Consider the following 17740-nt stretch of genomic DNA (forward strand, 5'->3'; position numbering starts at 1 on the left):
GAGTGGAATCAGAGAGAAGGAAGGCATGATCTGCGGATAGGGGACCAACTTGGACCGGTAGAGGTTTTGAAAGGGGATAAGGGGTTGGGATTCCCGAAATGCCCACAGCGGACACGGTCTTTTCAGAACCGGGAACCACAAGCAGGTCAATAGTACGAACTGCAGAGAGCGAAGCTCCCGTATCAACAAGGCAAGGGAGAGACAAATCATTGATAGTTAACACACACTCACCTATGGGACTGAGAGGTAGTAAAGGAGCTAAAATTTCCTGAGGTTCCCCGGTGTCCCGTCATTGCTGTGGGACAAAGTAAGGCTGGGGACTGACTGGCTGTGCCGGCAGGGGGTCTAGCTGGTTATTTACAGAGTTATCAGGCCGGCTCGGACATTCGTTCTTCCAATGTCCGGGCTGCTTACAGTAATTACAAACATCCCCATTACCCGAAAATCCAGTTCCTCGGCCCCTCCCTCGACCACGTCCCCGTCCCTGGTATTTTCCCCGTCCCCGGTACTGTTTGCCCTGCCCAGAATAATGCTGTATTTGCAGGGCCATTAACTGTTGAGATGATTGTTCCTCCTTTCCTTTCAGAGTGCGTTGGCAGTGCTCTGCCACTGTTTGCAATTTGTCCATGGTTTCGGTCTCCCACCCAACACTTATTTGCTTTAGCATATTGCCAACAGCAGGTAGGAGGCCATTAACAAACGCATTAGCCAGGGCGCCCTGTCCATTTTTATACGGTTGCTGTATACCAGAATGTTGCAGAAAAATGTCAGTTAGCCGGGTGCGACAGTCGCCCGGGTTTTCTCCCTGTCGTTGCTTAGAGCCGTTTATGGCCGTCCAGTTGGTTTTAGGACTCCATACCCGAGGGATGGCTTCAAATAGATTTTTAACTCGCTCCTTAGACTTTTTCCAGTATTCAGCATTAGGACCGGTGTCTGGTAAAGTAGAGTGGCGGTCAGCAGCGAGCCAATCTGCTGCTGTGAGCCATTTTTCATGCTCACTAGGGACTGCTACAAGTAGCTTGCACAGCTGCAGGAGGTCTGTCTCAGAGGGTTCGTAGGCATCACATACTAACAAAAATTCCTCTGCGAATTTGGTAGGATTTTCCCGGGGCTTTGGAAAGCCTTTTACAACTGAAAGGAGCTCTGTACGAGTCCAGCTCCAAGTGGGACCCCCGTCTTGGCCCCCAGTATGCAGGATTCGGAGGGGAGCCTGGATATTTTTAAGGCCCAAGCGCGAGCTTTTACGGGGCGGAGCGGAACCAGAGGAATGGGCCTGGGCCGTATCGGACGGTCCGGACGGGTCTGAACTGGAGACCTCTGGAAGTTGTTCCTGAGCTGGGGAAGCTGGTGACTGTCTATTGATCCAACACAAGGCTGCCAAGCCGATTAATGCGTCTTCCTCATCATCGTCCCCAGAATCTAACAAGGGGTTTTCTTCGTCCTCTTTCACAATGAGATGGGAGTATGAAGGCGGGTGGGATCGATCTGAGTCTGCTCGAAGAACGAGGTAAAGGGGAGCATTCGGTCTAGTGGTGGGAGAGGAGGCTTCCAATAAAGCTTTTAACTTATCATTTGAATCTTTGAGAGAGGCAAGTTTCGATTCTGTCCACCTATGATTTGCCTCTTCCCACCACTGTATGAAACAATCAACCTCTCCTCTGGCCAATTTAGTTTTAGATTGGCTGAGTTTGTCTTTTAAGACGGCCACTCGGTCCTTGTCCCAAGATCCTAACAGTGGCCACTGAGTTTTGGGATCTCCCTGAGTTAGCCTAGACCATTTTTCCAGAAATTTACAGAAGTCCGGACCCTTCCTAAAATACATAAAATGAGCCGGCGTTCCTTTAGGGAATTGTCCCGACTTAGACGTCTTGTTACCCATACAGGAGGACTTTACACACACCAATCACACAAGAAGGAAATTCGGGTTCGTCAGAGCGATGCCCGGTGCAACACACAAAAGGAGCCCACAGGCTACTGCCTCAATCGCCCTTGCTTTCACACCAAGGGTTTTACCCAAGGTGCGGTGCGGCTGCGATTGTGCAGATTTCACTCACTCAGACCGCGGGGACAGGAACCCCTTGGTCGGCCGATCCCCGGACGGAGACGGCACCCAGACTCAAACACTCCACAGGAGGACAGATAGACACAGAGACAGGACAGTCCTCAGTCCGGACAAAACACAGAAATAATTACCTGACAAGATTCCTGATGTCAGATCCTGGGATCCCTATCAGAACAGAGTGGGAACCAACAGGTTCAATGGCGTAGACGTCACTGTGGTCGTGCACCCTTCCGTTCAGGAGGAGGACCGCTCGGGCCAAATGTCCAGGTGCCGGCTGCCACGGTCATCCTACAAAAACGGTCAGGAATCACACGGTCCCAGTGAAGACAGTTGCCATCTCGGTGGAACCTCCAAATTGTCAAAGTTAGAATCAGGACTCACAATTTGTCAAGACCACTCTGTTTATTAGCACAGCGCTCTGCTAATACATTCAGATAAGGTGAGCCCCTCTTCCAAGACCCACACTACCTTATTTTATACAGGTAAAAAGGGTGCAAACTTAACAAGAGGACAAAGAAAGCAGAACTGACAAGTTTACCTGAGGCTAGACATACATATTCAATTACAGATCTCCAGCTAATGTTCCACCATTAGCTTAAGTGGACTCATTGTTTATGTCTTAATGTTCCTGTTCCTGACACCTGTATTTCAGCATTCCTTATTTCTGCTTAAAGGTACATACAGCATTTATTTAATCCATTCTACTTTTACAATATAATTCATTCTACTTTCAAAAAAGCTAATTCCCTGGATGACCAGCAGGCGCCGTGGAGGTGAGCATCGTACCGCCACAGGGTCCTCAAGGAGACATGAAGAGGTCAGAGGTGCAGTTAACTCAGGAGCTGTGACAACTTCATCACCTCCTGGGCCTTATTCCCCGCGTCTGTAACATAGGAAAAAATGCGCTGCCCTCCTTGGCAAAGTGCTTTCAGATCTAGGAACCCAGAGCGCTAGCTAAGGGCCAGGTGTTCGTAATGAAAGCAGTCCCTGATCCTGACTGGTGCTGAGAACGTCTCAGCCCTCTCTGGGTCGCAAGGAGAGTAATTCACACTGAGACCCCAGCGCACTTCACTTTTTTTTATTTGCATCACAGATGTCTACAGCTGAGGCCACAATACTCCTCCCAGGGAGCAGCTCCCGCTGGAGCGAAGCAGCGTCCTTCCCTGGGTCACGCCAGCCTTTCCGGACTCAGCGGTAGAACAGCAGCACTGCGGATTCAATCATCTCCTTGGATACACTCCAGTGTTGATGGGTTCCATAGCCATCCCAGGCAAAGGCAGGAAAATCGCTGCACTGAATCGGGTTCCCTTCTGGGAAGAACCCTCCTCCACCCAGGCAGTGCTGAGGATAGAACAGAGGAATTGCCAGATGGGAGCAGAGCAGGGGCCCATATAGCCGCTCTCCTGTTTCCAGGCCAGTGCCAGCTGCTTCAGAGGAAAGTGCAAGAAACCCTGCAATGGCCACTTGGCGAATAATTTGCCCACAGAGAAAGTTACCTCCTGACCCCCCACAGTCAGAAGTCAGCTAATGCCCTGAAGCATGAGGGTTTAAATCTCTTCCTAACTCTTGGGACCAGAGCCTCCACTGCCCTGACTTACTCCGGTGCAATGGGCCCCCAGATGCCAGCGTTTGCCACTCTCTTTGCACTGGTGTGAACGTCTGTACAAGGGGCAGGGCCAGTTTAGGCCATTGGGTTTTGTTGTAGTTATTTATTATTTACACTGCAGTACCGCTTCAGAGCCCCAGTCCTGGGCAGGCCCTCTGGTGCTAGGTGCTGTACCGACACAGAACATAAATACGGCCCATGCCCTAAGGTGCTCACAATTTATCCCTTACCATAGGAGTTTCGGGGAGCCCTGCACTAGAAAGGTTGGCAGGGTCCAGAAAGCCTGATGCAGGAATCCCTGCGGGAGCTTCTCTGGCATGTGCTATGCAGGATGTCACACTACAAGATCCATCATACTGGCCCTTCTGGCCTTTGAATCTGTGGATCTGTGACGGCACCAGAGAAGGGGCTGCTGGGGAAGGGGCTGCATTGATGTATATCACACCCTAGAACAGAAATCAAGTCTTGAGCTGTGGAGGCAGCATGGCCTAGTGGATACAGCACTAGACTGGGACTCAGGTGATCTGGGTTTTATTCCTGGCTCTGCCTCTCTGTGCCTCAGTTTCCCCTTCTGTAAAATGGGGGTGATGATACTGACCTCCTTTGTACAGCACTTTAAGATTTGATGAAAAACGCCATACCAGAACTAGGGATTATTATTACAAATGCTACAGCTACGGCCTTACCAAATTCATGGTTGATTATGGTCAATTTCATGGTCATAGTATTTAAAAATCATAAATTTAATAATTTCAGGTTCTTAAATCTGAAATTTCACGGTGTTGTAATTGTAGGGGTCCTGACCCAAAAAGGAGTTGGGGGCGGGTCACAAGGTTATTGTAGGGGGCGTTGCGGAACTTCTACCCTTACTTCTGCGCTGCTGCTGGTGGGGCGCTGCCTTCAGAGCTGGGCTCCTGGCCAATATCCGCTACCTTCCAGCTTCCCAGCTCTGAAGTCAGCACAGACTTAAGGGTGGCAATACCAGGACCCCCATAAAATAACCTTGTGAACCCCTGCAATTCGCTTTTTGGCTCTGGACCCCCAATTTGAGAGATGCTGGTCTCCCCCAGGAACTCTGCATAGTATAGGGCAAAAGCACACAAAAGACCAGATTTCACAGGGGGAAACCAGATTTCACAGTCCATGATGCATTTTTCATGGCTATGAATTTGGTAGGGCCATAGCTACAACTCAGAGACCCATGGACCTCTCTGGGTCAGGAGCAGACCGTGAGTAGGTTTGATTCACTCTTGGCTCCCTGTGGCAGATGCTTTGGCTGCAGGACCCCTGGTGGCAGAAATTACACCTTGAAAAACTTCCCAGTGGTGCTAAGTGCCCACGGCAGCTTCTGACAACAGAGCTCCTCTGAGCTGTTCCCTCCCAGCAAGTCTCCCCAAAAGAGAGATTTAACATCCACCCCCTTGGCCTGTCCTGGGCCTCCATGTGTACAGCTGTCCCTGCTGGCACAGAGAGCACAAACTGAACCTACCCTGCGCCAGTGCCGAGCTAAAAGCAGTTCTTGTGCATCCGGCCAGCTCTGACAGTGACACTAGGCAGCCCCAAGGCTGATCAGCACTGGCCTTTGCTCCACCGCTAACCCCCACTCTGACCAGATACTCACATGCTCGGTGTTACAGCCGGTGACTTTCACCCCAGCACACAGAGCCATGGCCGCCTTCTCAGTATTAAACACGCGGAACTGGATGTAGCCGGGGACGAATTCATCTGGTGACAGAAAAGGGCAGGTCAGGACCACTGTTTGCCAGGGAGAGGCAGAGAGAAGGAACAGTGGTCCAATCTCAGCTGGTCCTTCAGTAAGTCCCTATGTGTGAACTGGGAATGATGGGGGACTAAGGATCAGGAACTCCAGCCCCAGAGATGATCAGGAATTACCAGTCTCATCCAGGCCGTTCACAGCTCTGTCACTTGCAGGGCATCTTTAAATTCCTACGAGCTGGTTTGTGTGCAGTTGCCATGTAGCATGTTAAAGTGGGGAACACACACCGTGCTCTCTCCTGGGGATTTTCCATTTGCTCTCTCTTGTTTCATCATTTTCCCTTTCTCTAAATCAGTGATACGCAGTCTGCAGCTTGCCAGCCGCAAGTGGCTCTTCAATGTGTCTCCTACAACTCTTTACTGCACATGATATTGAAACACTGTTTGATTTAATTATTAACCAATCTAAGTTATTAACCAATCAGGATGCTTTTACTATGTTATTAACCAGATAAGTTATCAACTGGCAATAGGTTATTAACTTATTTCCTGTGAGAATAATATATACATATTTTGCCTGTCATACTGTTTAAATACGACTAGTATTACAGTAAATGAAACAATGAATTCACACTCCTGTGGCTCTTGTGGGTAATGTTGATCACTAATTTGACTCCTGAACCTCTGAGGTATGAGTATCACAGCTCTAAACAAAGATTATCCGGACTGGAACAGGCCCAGGACTTAAATTCAGAGAGAGCTGTCTAGAGCAGAGCTCTGGTGAATATTTTCACACACCTCTGGAGCTCTTACACCATGTTGGGGGTGGACACATGGGGGGGGGGGCCTCTGGGAAATACTCCTGGAGGAATTCTGTGGCACTGCTCAATGCAGAATTTTGCAGAAATTAATGTTTTTTGTGCAGAATTTCCTTTCCCCCACAGAAATGGTCTGCAGTGCTGCTGGCCACCAGTAGGGGCTGCTGGACCCAGCCTAGCCCAGCTCACACATAGAAGACACTGCCGGGGGCAGGGAGAGAGCTACAGGGTTCCTGGCAGTGAAGGGAAGGAGGCAGCGCACAGCAAACTCTGTGCAAGCCCTGCCCGGGCCCCAGCATTAGGCTGTGACTCCCTTTGGATCCCTGGGCTCTGAGGAGGAGGAGGGGGTGAATGGGTGCCTGGGCTGGGGGGGCGCTGCAGCTGGGTTCTGCGGGGAAGGGGTGTGGGTATCTGGGCAAAGGGGGCCGTGGCTGGGCTCTGTGGGGAGAAGGGGGTTTGGGTATATTGTCTAGGGGGGGGCCGCGGCTGTGCTCTGGGAGGAAGGGGGTGTGACTGTCTGTCCCCCCCGTCTGGGAGAGAGGAGGTAGAGAAGCAGGATCTGGGTTGTCATAGGGGTTTCTTTAACTCTCTACTCCTGGGGGAAAATATTTGTGTTTCTGTATTGTTACAGACAGACTTGCTGACAGGTATTTTGAAATAAATTACCAAAATAATTGAAACTGGCGTGACAAGTAACATTTGCAGAATTTTAAAATATTGTGTGCAGAATTTTTAATGTTTTGGCACAGAATTCCCCCAGGAGTGAGAATTTAAGCCTTGGGCAGGGCTGATCTGTGCGGCTGGAGAGGCAGAACCCGCATGCTCACTGCAGACTTACTTCGGCCGTTTGGAGAGTAATAGTTGGCGGTTTGCTGGGCATCGCCATAGTCGTAGATGACGGGCACGGCGGGGCCATTGTCAGTCTTGCAGACGCCGGTGCCGTATTTCACTGGGTATTTCTGGGAGACACAAACACAGCGAGAATCCAGCGTTAGTTTCTGTCCCTGTGGCAGGGCAGCTCCAGCACAGACGAGGCAGCTTCACTGACACATGCTCGCTGGGTGATTAGTTCAGTCAGTGCCGCTGCCCACACAGGCCAGCCCTAGGGCACAGCAGTGACCGCAGCAGTGGGCAGAGAAATCTGGCATGTCAAGGTACCATTTATCTCAGCCTCTTTGGGACAGGGACTGTTGTTCTGTTCTGGGTCCGTACAGCACCTAGCACCGTGGGGCCCTTGTCTGTGGGGGGGGAGTTTCCTAGGGGCTAGCACAATGCAGGCGGTAAATGATAATAGGTGAGAATCAGCATGTGTCCAGCACCATTGCCCACCACCCTGGCACTGAGGAAATATCCCTGGTAGGACGCCTGAACCCCAAAACCGGGCTCAAGGGTGAGTAGAGGGCCTGGTCTAGCACCAAATCACCTGTGTCCAATGGCCCCCATCTCCAGGGTGTGAGGTGGGGTCAGTCTCCGTGGCCCATTCAGCCTCTCTGCTGAGTCTGTCAGCAGGTCAGAGACAAGAGATGTGGCTGGTTTGGGACATGAACACCAGCAGTTGCCTGAGACCAGCCAACTCATCTCACACCAAGGTCACAGTCAGATTCCAACAGGCTGTGTCTAGGGGAAGGCTCCTTGTCCCATTATCGGCCCCCCAGCATGGAGCACTTTTAGAATGTTGAGAATTTGCTCACCCCAGCTCCTCCATCTAAACTGGGGCCAGCAGAGCCACCCGGACCCTCCTGCACACACCCCTCCAAAGCCCCAGCCCAGTGCCATCACCTGGTAGAGTTTGAGGAGGTTCCCCCCTTCTGAGGACAGGAAGCTGGTCTCGGTGTGGTACCTCAGGATGGACTTGTTCTTCCATTCCTTCAGAGGCGTCTTGTTAGTTACGTGCCACACAGACAGGTCCTGGGCTTGGAGATCATAATAACCAGGGTTCTGAAAAGCGAGGACCCAGATGAAACTTCTTAACCACATCCCAGGTACTTACATCACCGGGCATCTGGGCACATCACCAGCTGTGGTATATTTATTGTAACACCCGCCCCGCGAGGCAGAGAAGCACCTTCCCCATTGTACGGGGGAGAACGGAGGCACAGAGACTAGGTGACTTGCCCTAGGTCACACTGGGGGCCTGTGGCAGGGCAGGGAATGGAAGCCAGGGCTGCCTAGCCCTACACCACTGCCTTGACCACTGGGCCATCCCCCCATATAACCCCCATGCCCATGTCCCCCACCTGCCCATGTGCATTCAACCACATTCTAACGCACCCTCTCTCCCCAGCACGTAGCTATTGGCCATGGAGAAGGGGACCCCACCTTGTAGTCATCGCTGGTGGAGCCCACCGCAGAGCCGAAGGTGTTGTAATTGGCCCAGTTGCCGTCTCCCTCTGGGTAGTTGACGTCGCTCCCCTGCTGGCTGGACCAGCGATCGCCATTGGTGCACTTGCCATAGATGTTGTTCTCGTGCACGCTGGCCACCAGGGTCCAGCCGCCCCCCTTAGTGGTCATGTCGCAGAAGGTCTGGTAGGTCTCGCCGTTCTCGGTGCGCAGGGTGTAAATCCCATCTGCAGGGGGCGGGGTGGGAAGTGGGGAGCACTGAGCTGGTCAGCCAGGGCTGGGGAAAGGGGCAGGGCCCTCTCGGAGCCAGCCATTAAATGGGCAACGCCCAGGTGAGGAGTTTCTAGTGCCCTGCAGCAGGGCCCACACCCGGAGTCACTGGAGCAGGACGTGCCCCTGCATCCGGGAGCACAGCAGCCTGATTCCCAGGGACACTAAAGCCCCTTGGCAGCAGGAAGTGAGTGCAAATTACAGGGACTCCCAGAGGACATGGACTGAGCCTTTCCACACAAGGGGCTTTATACTGGGATAGCCATTCCCATGGGGAGGGAAATCGGCTGTCCCTGTCTAAGGCACCTTTCCCCCAGTATAACTGTGTTCACACCGGGGCTGGATTGGTATCAATATATCAGGAAAACCCATCCCCCGACCCGTCACAGTGACACCGGCACAGACGCCGTGCGTAGACCAGGCCTAAGTGTAACCGAGAATCAGGCCCGGGGGCAATTTGTGCTCAGGAAAGGCCCCAGGGCTCATTCAGAGCCCCCTGCCCCTACTGCTGTCTGTGTCCCCGCGCTGTGTCCCTCTTTTGGGCCTGAGCCTGCGGTGACTCGGTCTGGGGGTGGAACAATGGGTGGAACAGAGCCAGGCAAAGAATCTGCCACCCACTGGCTACACCCGGACTGTCAAAGGTGCTGAGCACCCGCCCCGGCCTGGTCGTCGCCTGGCACTGGAGGGGCTCAGCCCCAAGAGCAGCCTCTGGGTCCCTGTCTGAGTCCTGCATGCCCTTCCTCCAGCTGAGACTCATGCCACGGTCCATGGGGGGGGGAGCAGATTTTCAGAGACACACGCTGGGCAATGGGAATTGGGCGCCTCTGTGCCACTTGTGCCTCTGAAACTCTCTGCTGGGGGAGACCAGCCGGCCCCTGATGAGGCAGCAGGAGCCCTGTAGCGGGGTGATTGTAGGCTGAGGCAAGGTGGGGATAGAGGGTGGGGGTTCCCCGGGGAGGGGAGACCCAGATCTGTGGGGTATTGCCTGGAGAGGCAGCACCCTAGGGCAGAGGGCACCGGGGTGCTGGGAGGAACACAGCAGCAGCAGGACACCAGCCTGCAGAGGGTGCTCTGAGGGCTGGAAAGCTAATTCCCTGCGCCAGCCAGCAGGAGGCGCCACAGGGGTGAGTCCCGCACCGTCACAAGCCCCAATGAGCTTTTCTCTGCCGGCAGCTGCTGTGTGTGGCGGGGGCCTGAGCAGCAGGGTGTGGCAGAGAGCTGAGTTCTCGTGTCAATCCTGTCCTGTGCAGTGCTAGAGAGACGTCTCCACGGAGCTCGGGGGCTGGAGTTCACTGAGTTACCGGCTAGGCGAGGTTTAGGCTGGTTGGGCCCTGAGGAGTTTGCTGACAAGGCAGACAGGCTGGAGCAGGAGGGAGCTGTCAGCTGCAGCACATCTCCCGCCTGCTGGGGCTGGCAGGGCTAGCAGAGTGTCTCACAGCCAGCTCTGGTAATGCGGTTCCCTACTGTGCCCACGGGCAGGCAGGTGCCCCTGCTCCCAGCACAGAGATGCCCGGGTGCATCTGAACGGACTGGACCCAGCTGTGGCCTTTACACTGGGTCTGGAGCAGGCACCTAGCAGAGGCAAAGCAGCTTCTGCAGGTCCAGGGATGCTTCTTCCGCACTCACCTCCAGCCCTGGCCCGGGTGGCTTTAATTTCCTTGCAGCTGCGGGGCAGGCTCTGGTAGCTCTGGCCGCTCTGGCCACTCTGGGAGCAGGACGTGTCTTCCCAGTTCTCCAGCAGGTCACGGATGGCGAGTTTCAGTTCAGCAACACCCACGCTCTCGGCTGCACAGGGGGTGACTTGGGGTTAGTTAGGAGTTTTCTCTGTTACCATGTATGGGGCCAGAACGACTTCAGAGTGAAACTTTTTATACTTAGATTGTCAGCCATTAGGTGCTGTTCTGGGTTTGTACAGCGCCTGGAACCACAGGGGCCGGGTCCAGGACTGGGGCACCTAGGCACGACTGTAACACAGAGTAATAAAAGTAATCCCTTTAGGTGCCCACCTCTCAGGGGCGGCTCTATGTATTTTGCCGCCCCAAGCACGGCAGGCAGGCTGCCTTCGGCGCCATGCCTGCGGGAGGTCCGCCGGTCCCACGGCTTCGGTGTACCCGCTGCCAAATTGCCGCAGAAGCCGCGGGACCGGCGGACCTCCCGCAGGCATGCCACCGAAGGCAGCCTGAGGCTGCCCCCCCCCCCCCCCCCCGGCTTGCCGCCCCAGGCACGCGCTTGGTGCGCTGGTGCCTGGAGCCGCCCCTGCCACCTCTGCAAACCTGGGCTCCAGGATATGTACAGAAGAAATTCACTGGAGCAGGTTCCTTATTGTTGACGTCACTAGGCCTCACCCTAGGTAACTTGGGAGGGTGGAAGGCCACTAAGTGTCAATGAAGCCTTCCTGCACTAGGCCTAAGTGAACCAAACTCTATCCTTCCATGTTTAAACTCTAATCAACCTCAAAAGCCAGGTGCAATTGGAATATATAAGCAACCAGTTATCTGTGTGCAACCCCCTGCTCAAGCAGTAATAATGAGGCCTGCATGTTTCTGGCTGAAGGGAAAAAGGACAAGATAACGGTTTAAAGAAGTTACTAACAAGCTAGGCTTATAGCTGCCAAGAATGACTTAACTGCTTAAATGTAATTGTTATTTGCTTAGTAACTATTATCAGGGACGGGAGGGGTAGAGGGAGGAATGGGGGGGGGGAGAAAGGGAGGGCTAGAGGGGAAAGGTGGGGGGTGAGGCTTAACTGCAAAATGTATAAAAGAAGAAAAACTGTTCCTGTTAGTGTGCTTGATCTGAGACGTGCCTGTCTCCTAGCACCGCTTTGGGACTCCAAATAAACTTTGTTTGCTTCTCCCCCTGGTGTGTTTATTGGCGCGAAGCACACCGGGCAACGAACCCCGCTGTTGCTTTGCCTCGGGCACTCTGTGCTGGCAACATTATGAACCAGGGGTGGAAGGAGGCTGCCTGCCAGTTGGGGTCACTATTGCCTCACTTGTGTATCAGCAAAGCCTCCCCTGTAGCAACCCGCCCAGCTCTTCCCTTGCATGTATCACAGCCCTGGCCCCAGAGGCAGGGTCAGAGTTCGGGAGAATTAGTTCCCAGAAGAGGAAAACGAAACAGCCACTTACCGCAAGGGGTCGCCCTGGTCACTGAGATGAGGAGCAGCAGGAGAGCGAGTTGCTTCATTGTTGACTTTGCAGCAGAGAAAACAGTAGATCTGCTGGTTAATAGCCAGGCTGGGGCTAGTTAGTGTCACAGAGCACAGGAGGTGGGGGTGGGGGGCAGCTTCTCCCCAAATCTCCTGCTCCCAGGGCTGCCCTGGCTCTCTGCATAACCTGCCCTTGGCACTAACTCCCTGCAGCCCTTGAGTTCAGCGGGGGTTTGCCGGAGTGGGGTTGGCCTTGCAGTGATATCCTTAGAGCAGTTTTCATCTTCAGAGCCCACTGAGGGCTCAGCAATGGTTCAGTGATGGGCTTGTGGGATGGGAAGCTGAGGTGAGCAGGGCTGGGAGGGGAGCACCAGGGGAGTGCTGCACGGGGCACTGGGAGGACTCCAGGTAGCATCATGTGCACAGAGCAAGCCTTCCTCCTGCACTTCTTCTGCTAACTGAGCCTCGCATCAACGCTGCAGGGTGGCCAGGTCTCAGTATACCCATTTTGTAGTTGGGGAGACTGAGGCAGATAGACCCTGACCTGAAGCCCATTGAAGTCAATGGAATGCCTCACACTGGCTGCAGTCAGCGCTGGGATCAGGTCCAGGGAAGGGAAGCGAGGGGATCAGTACCCAAACCCCAATTCAGACCTTTTTCTAGGAGTCTCTCTCCTTGCTTTGCAGCAGAATCGACACCAGCACATTTCACTCATGCCCTGGCATCTTCCCTCCCACTGCATGGCCACAGCTTCACGAGCCCAGCCAGAGGGCCCTGCAGCACAGCTACCCAGTGCTAGAGGCAGGCAGAGGGGGCTTGTTAAGGCTCAGATTCAGGAGAGCTGGGTTCAATTCCCCCCTCTGTCACTGACTCCTTGGGCAGGTGATGGGTTCTCTCTGGGCTCAGCTCCCCAGCTGTAAAATGGGCGAGAACCGTCCCTACTTCACCAGGTGCTCTGAGGATTAGTGCATTGAGGCTCATGTGTGCTGTGGTGCTGGGGAGCCAGACAAACCCATGCTGATGCTGTGTAATAATAATGTCTAGTGCTGTCATGAGTAGATCTCAAAGCACTTTACAGAGCAGCTCAGTAGTGTTATCCTCATTTTACAGATGTAGAGAAACCAACGTCTTGGGCTTTTTAAAGCTACTATTGTCATGTTGACATATCACAACTACTGCTACGTGACATCGCAGAGTAATGTACTAAGGGAAGGGTCAGGACTCACTTGATTCCCAGTTCCAGTGTCGCTGAGGTGTCTAACAGCAGATTTCAGCATCAGAAGCTTCTGACCAGAGAGACAGAGCGATTCCTCTGATGCACCAGTCGCAGATCTAACTTTTAAAGGGAGTGGAGCCACCCAATAAAAGCAAACACAGCTTACAAATACCAGAACTCTCCAGCCACGTATGCAGGGGCTGGGCAGAGGGTTTCCAGCAGAAACATTAAACAGGGTCAAATCTAGTTCATGTTCCAGGTATCTGAATGTATTGCCCTTCAAAACAAGGTCCAGCAGTCCACCCAGGAAACTCCAGGTTGATGCAATAGCACATGACGGGCCTGATATTACTGCATTATCACTGATTATTTGCATGCTGGGGCTGAATGTTGATTCAGGTGGTGGAGTTGAATGGTCCTGATGAAGCCAAGAAGGAAGTTGGAGCTCTGTAGATCCTCCACTGCTATAATAACAAGACAGGTTAAAGCAGGAACGTGGCTATTTAGGTTTCATTTAAGCAGTGTCTCTGCCCTTTGTCACAGCTCTGGAACAGTCCCTACACCCAACCCGCTTTAGGGTCATGCTCTCACTAGGGGAAGCCACTTGGATTCACCGCCACCTTAGGCCGAACCTCAGAGCCTTCAGCATCCCTGCGTCACACGAGTCCAGCTGAGTTGGACCCTGAGACAGACTTGAACACCCAAAGGGAGCAATTCACCCCCACCTTCAGCATGCGCAGTGACTCTCAGCCAGTGTGGTGAGAGCAGCAGGGTTTATTAGCCATCTGGAACACAGTGTGGCAGGTCCTTGGTTAGCCAAGAGAATTGAAAGTTACAGCCTGGTCCATCTGGGTCAGCCCAAAGCACAGAGCCCTCTGACCCCTCTTCAGTCCCAGTCCAGGAGCGTCTCTTGCTTCCAGCAGCCCATACTTCACATCCCCATTGGGCCCTTCTTCCATACTTTGTTTCTGTTCCAGGGCAAACATTGTCACCTGACCTCACCTCCTTAGCCCTTTGTTCTCCAGCTGGTCACACCTGACTGGCTTCCTGCGGAGGGTAGGCCATCCATGGTCATTAATCGCTAAGTGCCAAATGTCTGGGCAATTCGAGTGGCCTTTGTCTTCTCAGACTCTCCATGGGCTTGGGGCTCCAGGCTCTAAACAGCTAGACATCAGTCACGTCTGTATCGCTGGGTCTCTGCAATGAGCAAACAACCTTTTCCCACTACCTAGTTAACCAAGCACCATATGGGGAAACTGAGGCACACACAATATTAATACAAAATATTATGGAACATTCCCACACCGTCACATGCTTGATGTTCAGAAATGCCTCTGGCCACTAAGAACAATCAGAAGAATTTATTTAATTTGTCATTGTTCATCTTTCAGTTAGAATGGTTCGCTCTCGCACAGCACGAGATCAGGGATACCCAGATCAAAAGTGCTGTGCTTTCCAAAAGGAATCAACATCAGTATCCCAATTTACAGAGAAAAACTGAGGCCCAAAGACTAGAAGGGACTCGCCTGGGGTCATCCAGCAGGTCAGTGGCAAAGTTGGGACTAGAACCTAGATTGCTAGATTCCCACTCACCACAGGATCACACAGCTGTCTCTTTGCGGTATAATATCCTTTCTGCTCCAGTCCCCACTGTCTACTCACCAGTATCCTTTAGTCCCATGTCTCATGTCTGGGGTGTGTCGGTGCCCCATTGTGACAGAAAATACCAGTGTTCACACCCTACAGACTATTGTAAGAGTGTCTGTACAAGGTATGCCTTGTGAGGTATCAGTTAAAAACTGATAACTTGCTGATCAGTAACATCATGGCAAAATTCACGTAGCAGCGTTATATGTAAAGTTATGGACACAATCTGAAATCATGACTGAAGTGTGTTTCCCAGATTAGTCCGGGGAGTGGCTAAACAATTCCTCAGAGACAAAGGGCAAACTGACTCCTCAGCCATCTGCCAACAAGGCTGATGAACATACCTGCTAAGTGGCCATCCTTTGGCGAGGAAGGGGGCAGGGACAAAAATCTACAGCGTAGCAAAGAAACAGCCTGAAATTTTCTTTCTCTACCAGCCTGCCTGTTGCCTGGCTCCCAGCTGGAAATGCTTCTCAAAGGGGGTCAGGACTAGAAAAAGAAGGGGTGGGTACCCCAAGACACCCCTCGTCTCACTCCCTATCTGTCTCTGGCATCATACCTAAGAAGACAAAGGAGAACAGCCATTGGACTTCAGGGGAGAGGTCCTGATCTGAGAGTTCGGTCAGTAATCTGCTGGAGCATGCGGTGAGAAACTTTGCTTGAATCTAATACAGTTTGGTAAATTAAACACTAGTAAGTGTTTTATCTTTATTTTTCTTGTAACCATTTCTGACTTTTATGCCTCACTGCTTGTACTCACTTAAAATCTGTCTCTGGTTTACATCTAATGGAGCTCCTCACAGCTTTAAACTATGTATGTACAATGGAGTTCTTCCCAGTTTACACCAGAGTTATGCCCATTTTACAATTAGGTGTTTACTGATAGTGGCGATACCCCCAGTTTATGACAACATATTTACAATGGATTTACGGTTTGCACCAGTGTCAGTGAGAGCAGAACCAGATCTGATATTTGAGGTTTAAAAAGCAAAGTAACTGCAACAGAATCTTTAGAAATTCATTGTTGTATTTTCTATCCAGCTAGGGAATGAAATTCTGACATTTGGTAGGAAGCTCGGGGGATTTCCTGGGGATGTCGGGGTCCTGTCTCCACTTTCCCTCCCTAGAAGGTGTCTTGATCTTTCTCTCTCCTCCTCTCTGGCTCATTTCTCAGCATCCACCTCGAAGGCTTTGATCAGCACCCTCTGGACACTGGCAGTCACCTCATCCATGAAACTCCTCAGCATCTTGTAAGCGGTGGCAAAAGACAGTGCTCCAGAGGCCATGGAGCCCAGCACAGGGACAGAGCGCAGCACCTCCTTGGATAGCTTTGGCACCTTGCCACCTGCCTGTATCAGCAGCTGCACCACCAGGCTGTTGGAGATCTCCTGGGCCAGTGGTGCCTCGATAACAGCCTTCATCTGTCCCACCGGCTGCCCCACTTTTGCTGCCAGCTTCTCCAGAGAGTCGTCATCCAGGCCAAAGCTCTTGCAGTAACCTTGCAGGGTCCTGGCCAGGATGTCCACATCGCAGGAGATCAGGAGCCCTGGGATGGGCGTGGCGTGGACACCACAGGCCATGGTGGAGACCAGCCACATCTGCTTCAGCATGGCAGCCTTCTTCTTCTCCAGGATGTGCAGGGAGATGTTGGGCAGGGCCATCAGGAAGGCATGCCGCTTGTGGTGGCTCAGCTCCCTTTCCAGCGTCTCCCCCAGGAGGTGAAAGTCGTACTTGCTGAGATCAAAAGCCGAGAGGAGGAAGACTTGGGGCGAGTGGATGCCTTGGGCCCGCAGACCCTCCAGGCAGTTCTGTCGGATCTCCTGCAGCACCCCCACCTCGCTGTAGCTGGATGGCCGGCGCTTGAGGGAGGAATCCAGGTCTACATCCACCTTGGAGCGGACAAAGTAGAAGTTCTTGTCCATGGCCTGGATGTGGCAGGCCAGAGCAGCGTGGTTGGCGGTGAAGCGCTGCGAGGCGATGATGAAGAAGATGTCGTAGCGCGAGAAGCCGACCTGCTCCTGGTAGGCATCGGGGTGGAAATCGGGTGTATCGATCCCCGGCAGGTCCCAGATGGTCACGTTGGGGTACCAGGGATGCTGGTATGGAGTCGGCTCCCTGGTGGTCTCCACCACACCGGTGCGGGCGGCACCTGCATCCTCATCGCCCAGGCCCCGCAGGGCGTTGACAAAGGACGACTTCCCGGAGCCGGTCTCGCCCGTGATGCCCACATCCAACTGGATGCTCTCCAGCGACTCCAACATTTCCTGCAGCCTGGAGGCTACTCCGGCGAGGTTCCCCTCCTCAAAGGCAGCTTTCAGGGCCTCCAGCTCCTCCCTCGACAGCTTGATGATGTCCTCACTGCTCTGTGAGGCCATGTCGGCTCTGGCAAGCTGCTGCAGCCCCTGTCTTACAGAGGGAAAAGCCAGTTCTTGTCTGAGTTCCTGGGAATGCTGAACCGCTGAAACCCTCATCTAGGTCTTTGTCTCTGGGCAGCTCCTCCCGGAGACCCAACCCCATCCCAGCCTTCATCTTCTCTGGCCTGGCCAATGGCAGCTCCCTCCCCTCTGACCTCCCATGAATCCAGTTCCCCCTCAGTGGAGATTCCCACCCTGGCCTCCATCTCCTCCGGCCTGGGCTATTACAGCTCCTGCCTCTCCCTCACTTCCAGACCTCTCCTCGGCTGGGATCCCCCCCACTCCCTCAGCCTCTATCTCCTCTGGCCTGGCCTATGGCAGCTCCCACCCCTCTGGCTTCCCAGAGCATCAGACACCAGCATGGGCTGGCTGGGGGGAAGGGCGTGGGCTTGAAGCAAGAGCAGAAGTGAAGCCATTTCTGCTGCACCAAATAATCCTGTGAGGTAACAAGCAAGGAGGAATCTTTCACCAACGCCAGCACCACAGAATGGGGAAGAGCCA

General features: G+C 53.2%; 2 protein-coding genes across 3 annotated transcripts; both read right to left on the reverse strand.

The window, feature by feature from the left end:
• Positions 1-3126: 3126 nt before the first annotated feature.
• LOC128826825 (intelectin-like protein) lies at positions 3127-13305 on the reverse strand. Of its 2 annotated transcripts, none has more exons than XM_054010322.1 (8): positions 13189-13305; positions 11943-12006; positions 10439-10597; positions 8522-8769; positions 7982-8140; positions 7041-7161; positions 5290-5393; positions 3127-3403 (listed from the first exon to the last, which is right to left on the reverse strand). In XM_054010322.1, exons 1-8 carry the CDS (start codon positions 13237-13239, stop codon positions 3251-3253), a joined length of 1059 nt encoding a protein of 352 aa, XP_053866297.1. In that variant the 5' UTR covers positions 13240-13305; the 3' UTR covers positions 3127-3250. The 2 variants fall into 2 exon arrangements, with proteins under 2 accessions (XP_053866297.1, XP_053866298.1); XM_054010323.1 differs by having other exon boundaries at positions 11943-12031; positions 13189-13248.
• A 2683-nt stretch (positions 13306-15988) lies between these two features.
• LOC128827488 (interferon-inducible GTPase 5-like) lies at positions 15989-17296 on the reverse strand. The gene has a single exon (XM_054011395.1). It carries the CDS (start codon positions 17294-17296, stop codon positions 15989-15991), a length of 1308 nt encoding a protein of 435 aa, XP_053867370.1.
• Between the last annotated feature and the right edge of the window lie 444 nt (positions 17297-17740).

This window comes from Malaclemys terrapin, chromosome 21, assembly GCF_027887155.1.
Source record: "Malaclemys terrapin pileata isolate rMalTer1 chromosome 21, rMalTer1.hap1, whole genome shotgun sequence".
NCBI classification, from domain to species: Eukaryota; Metazoa; Chordata; order Testudines; family Emydidae; genus Malaclemys; species Malaclemys terrapin.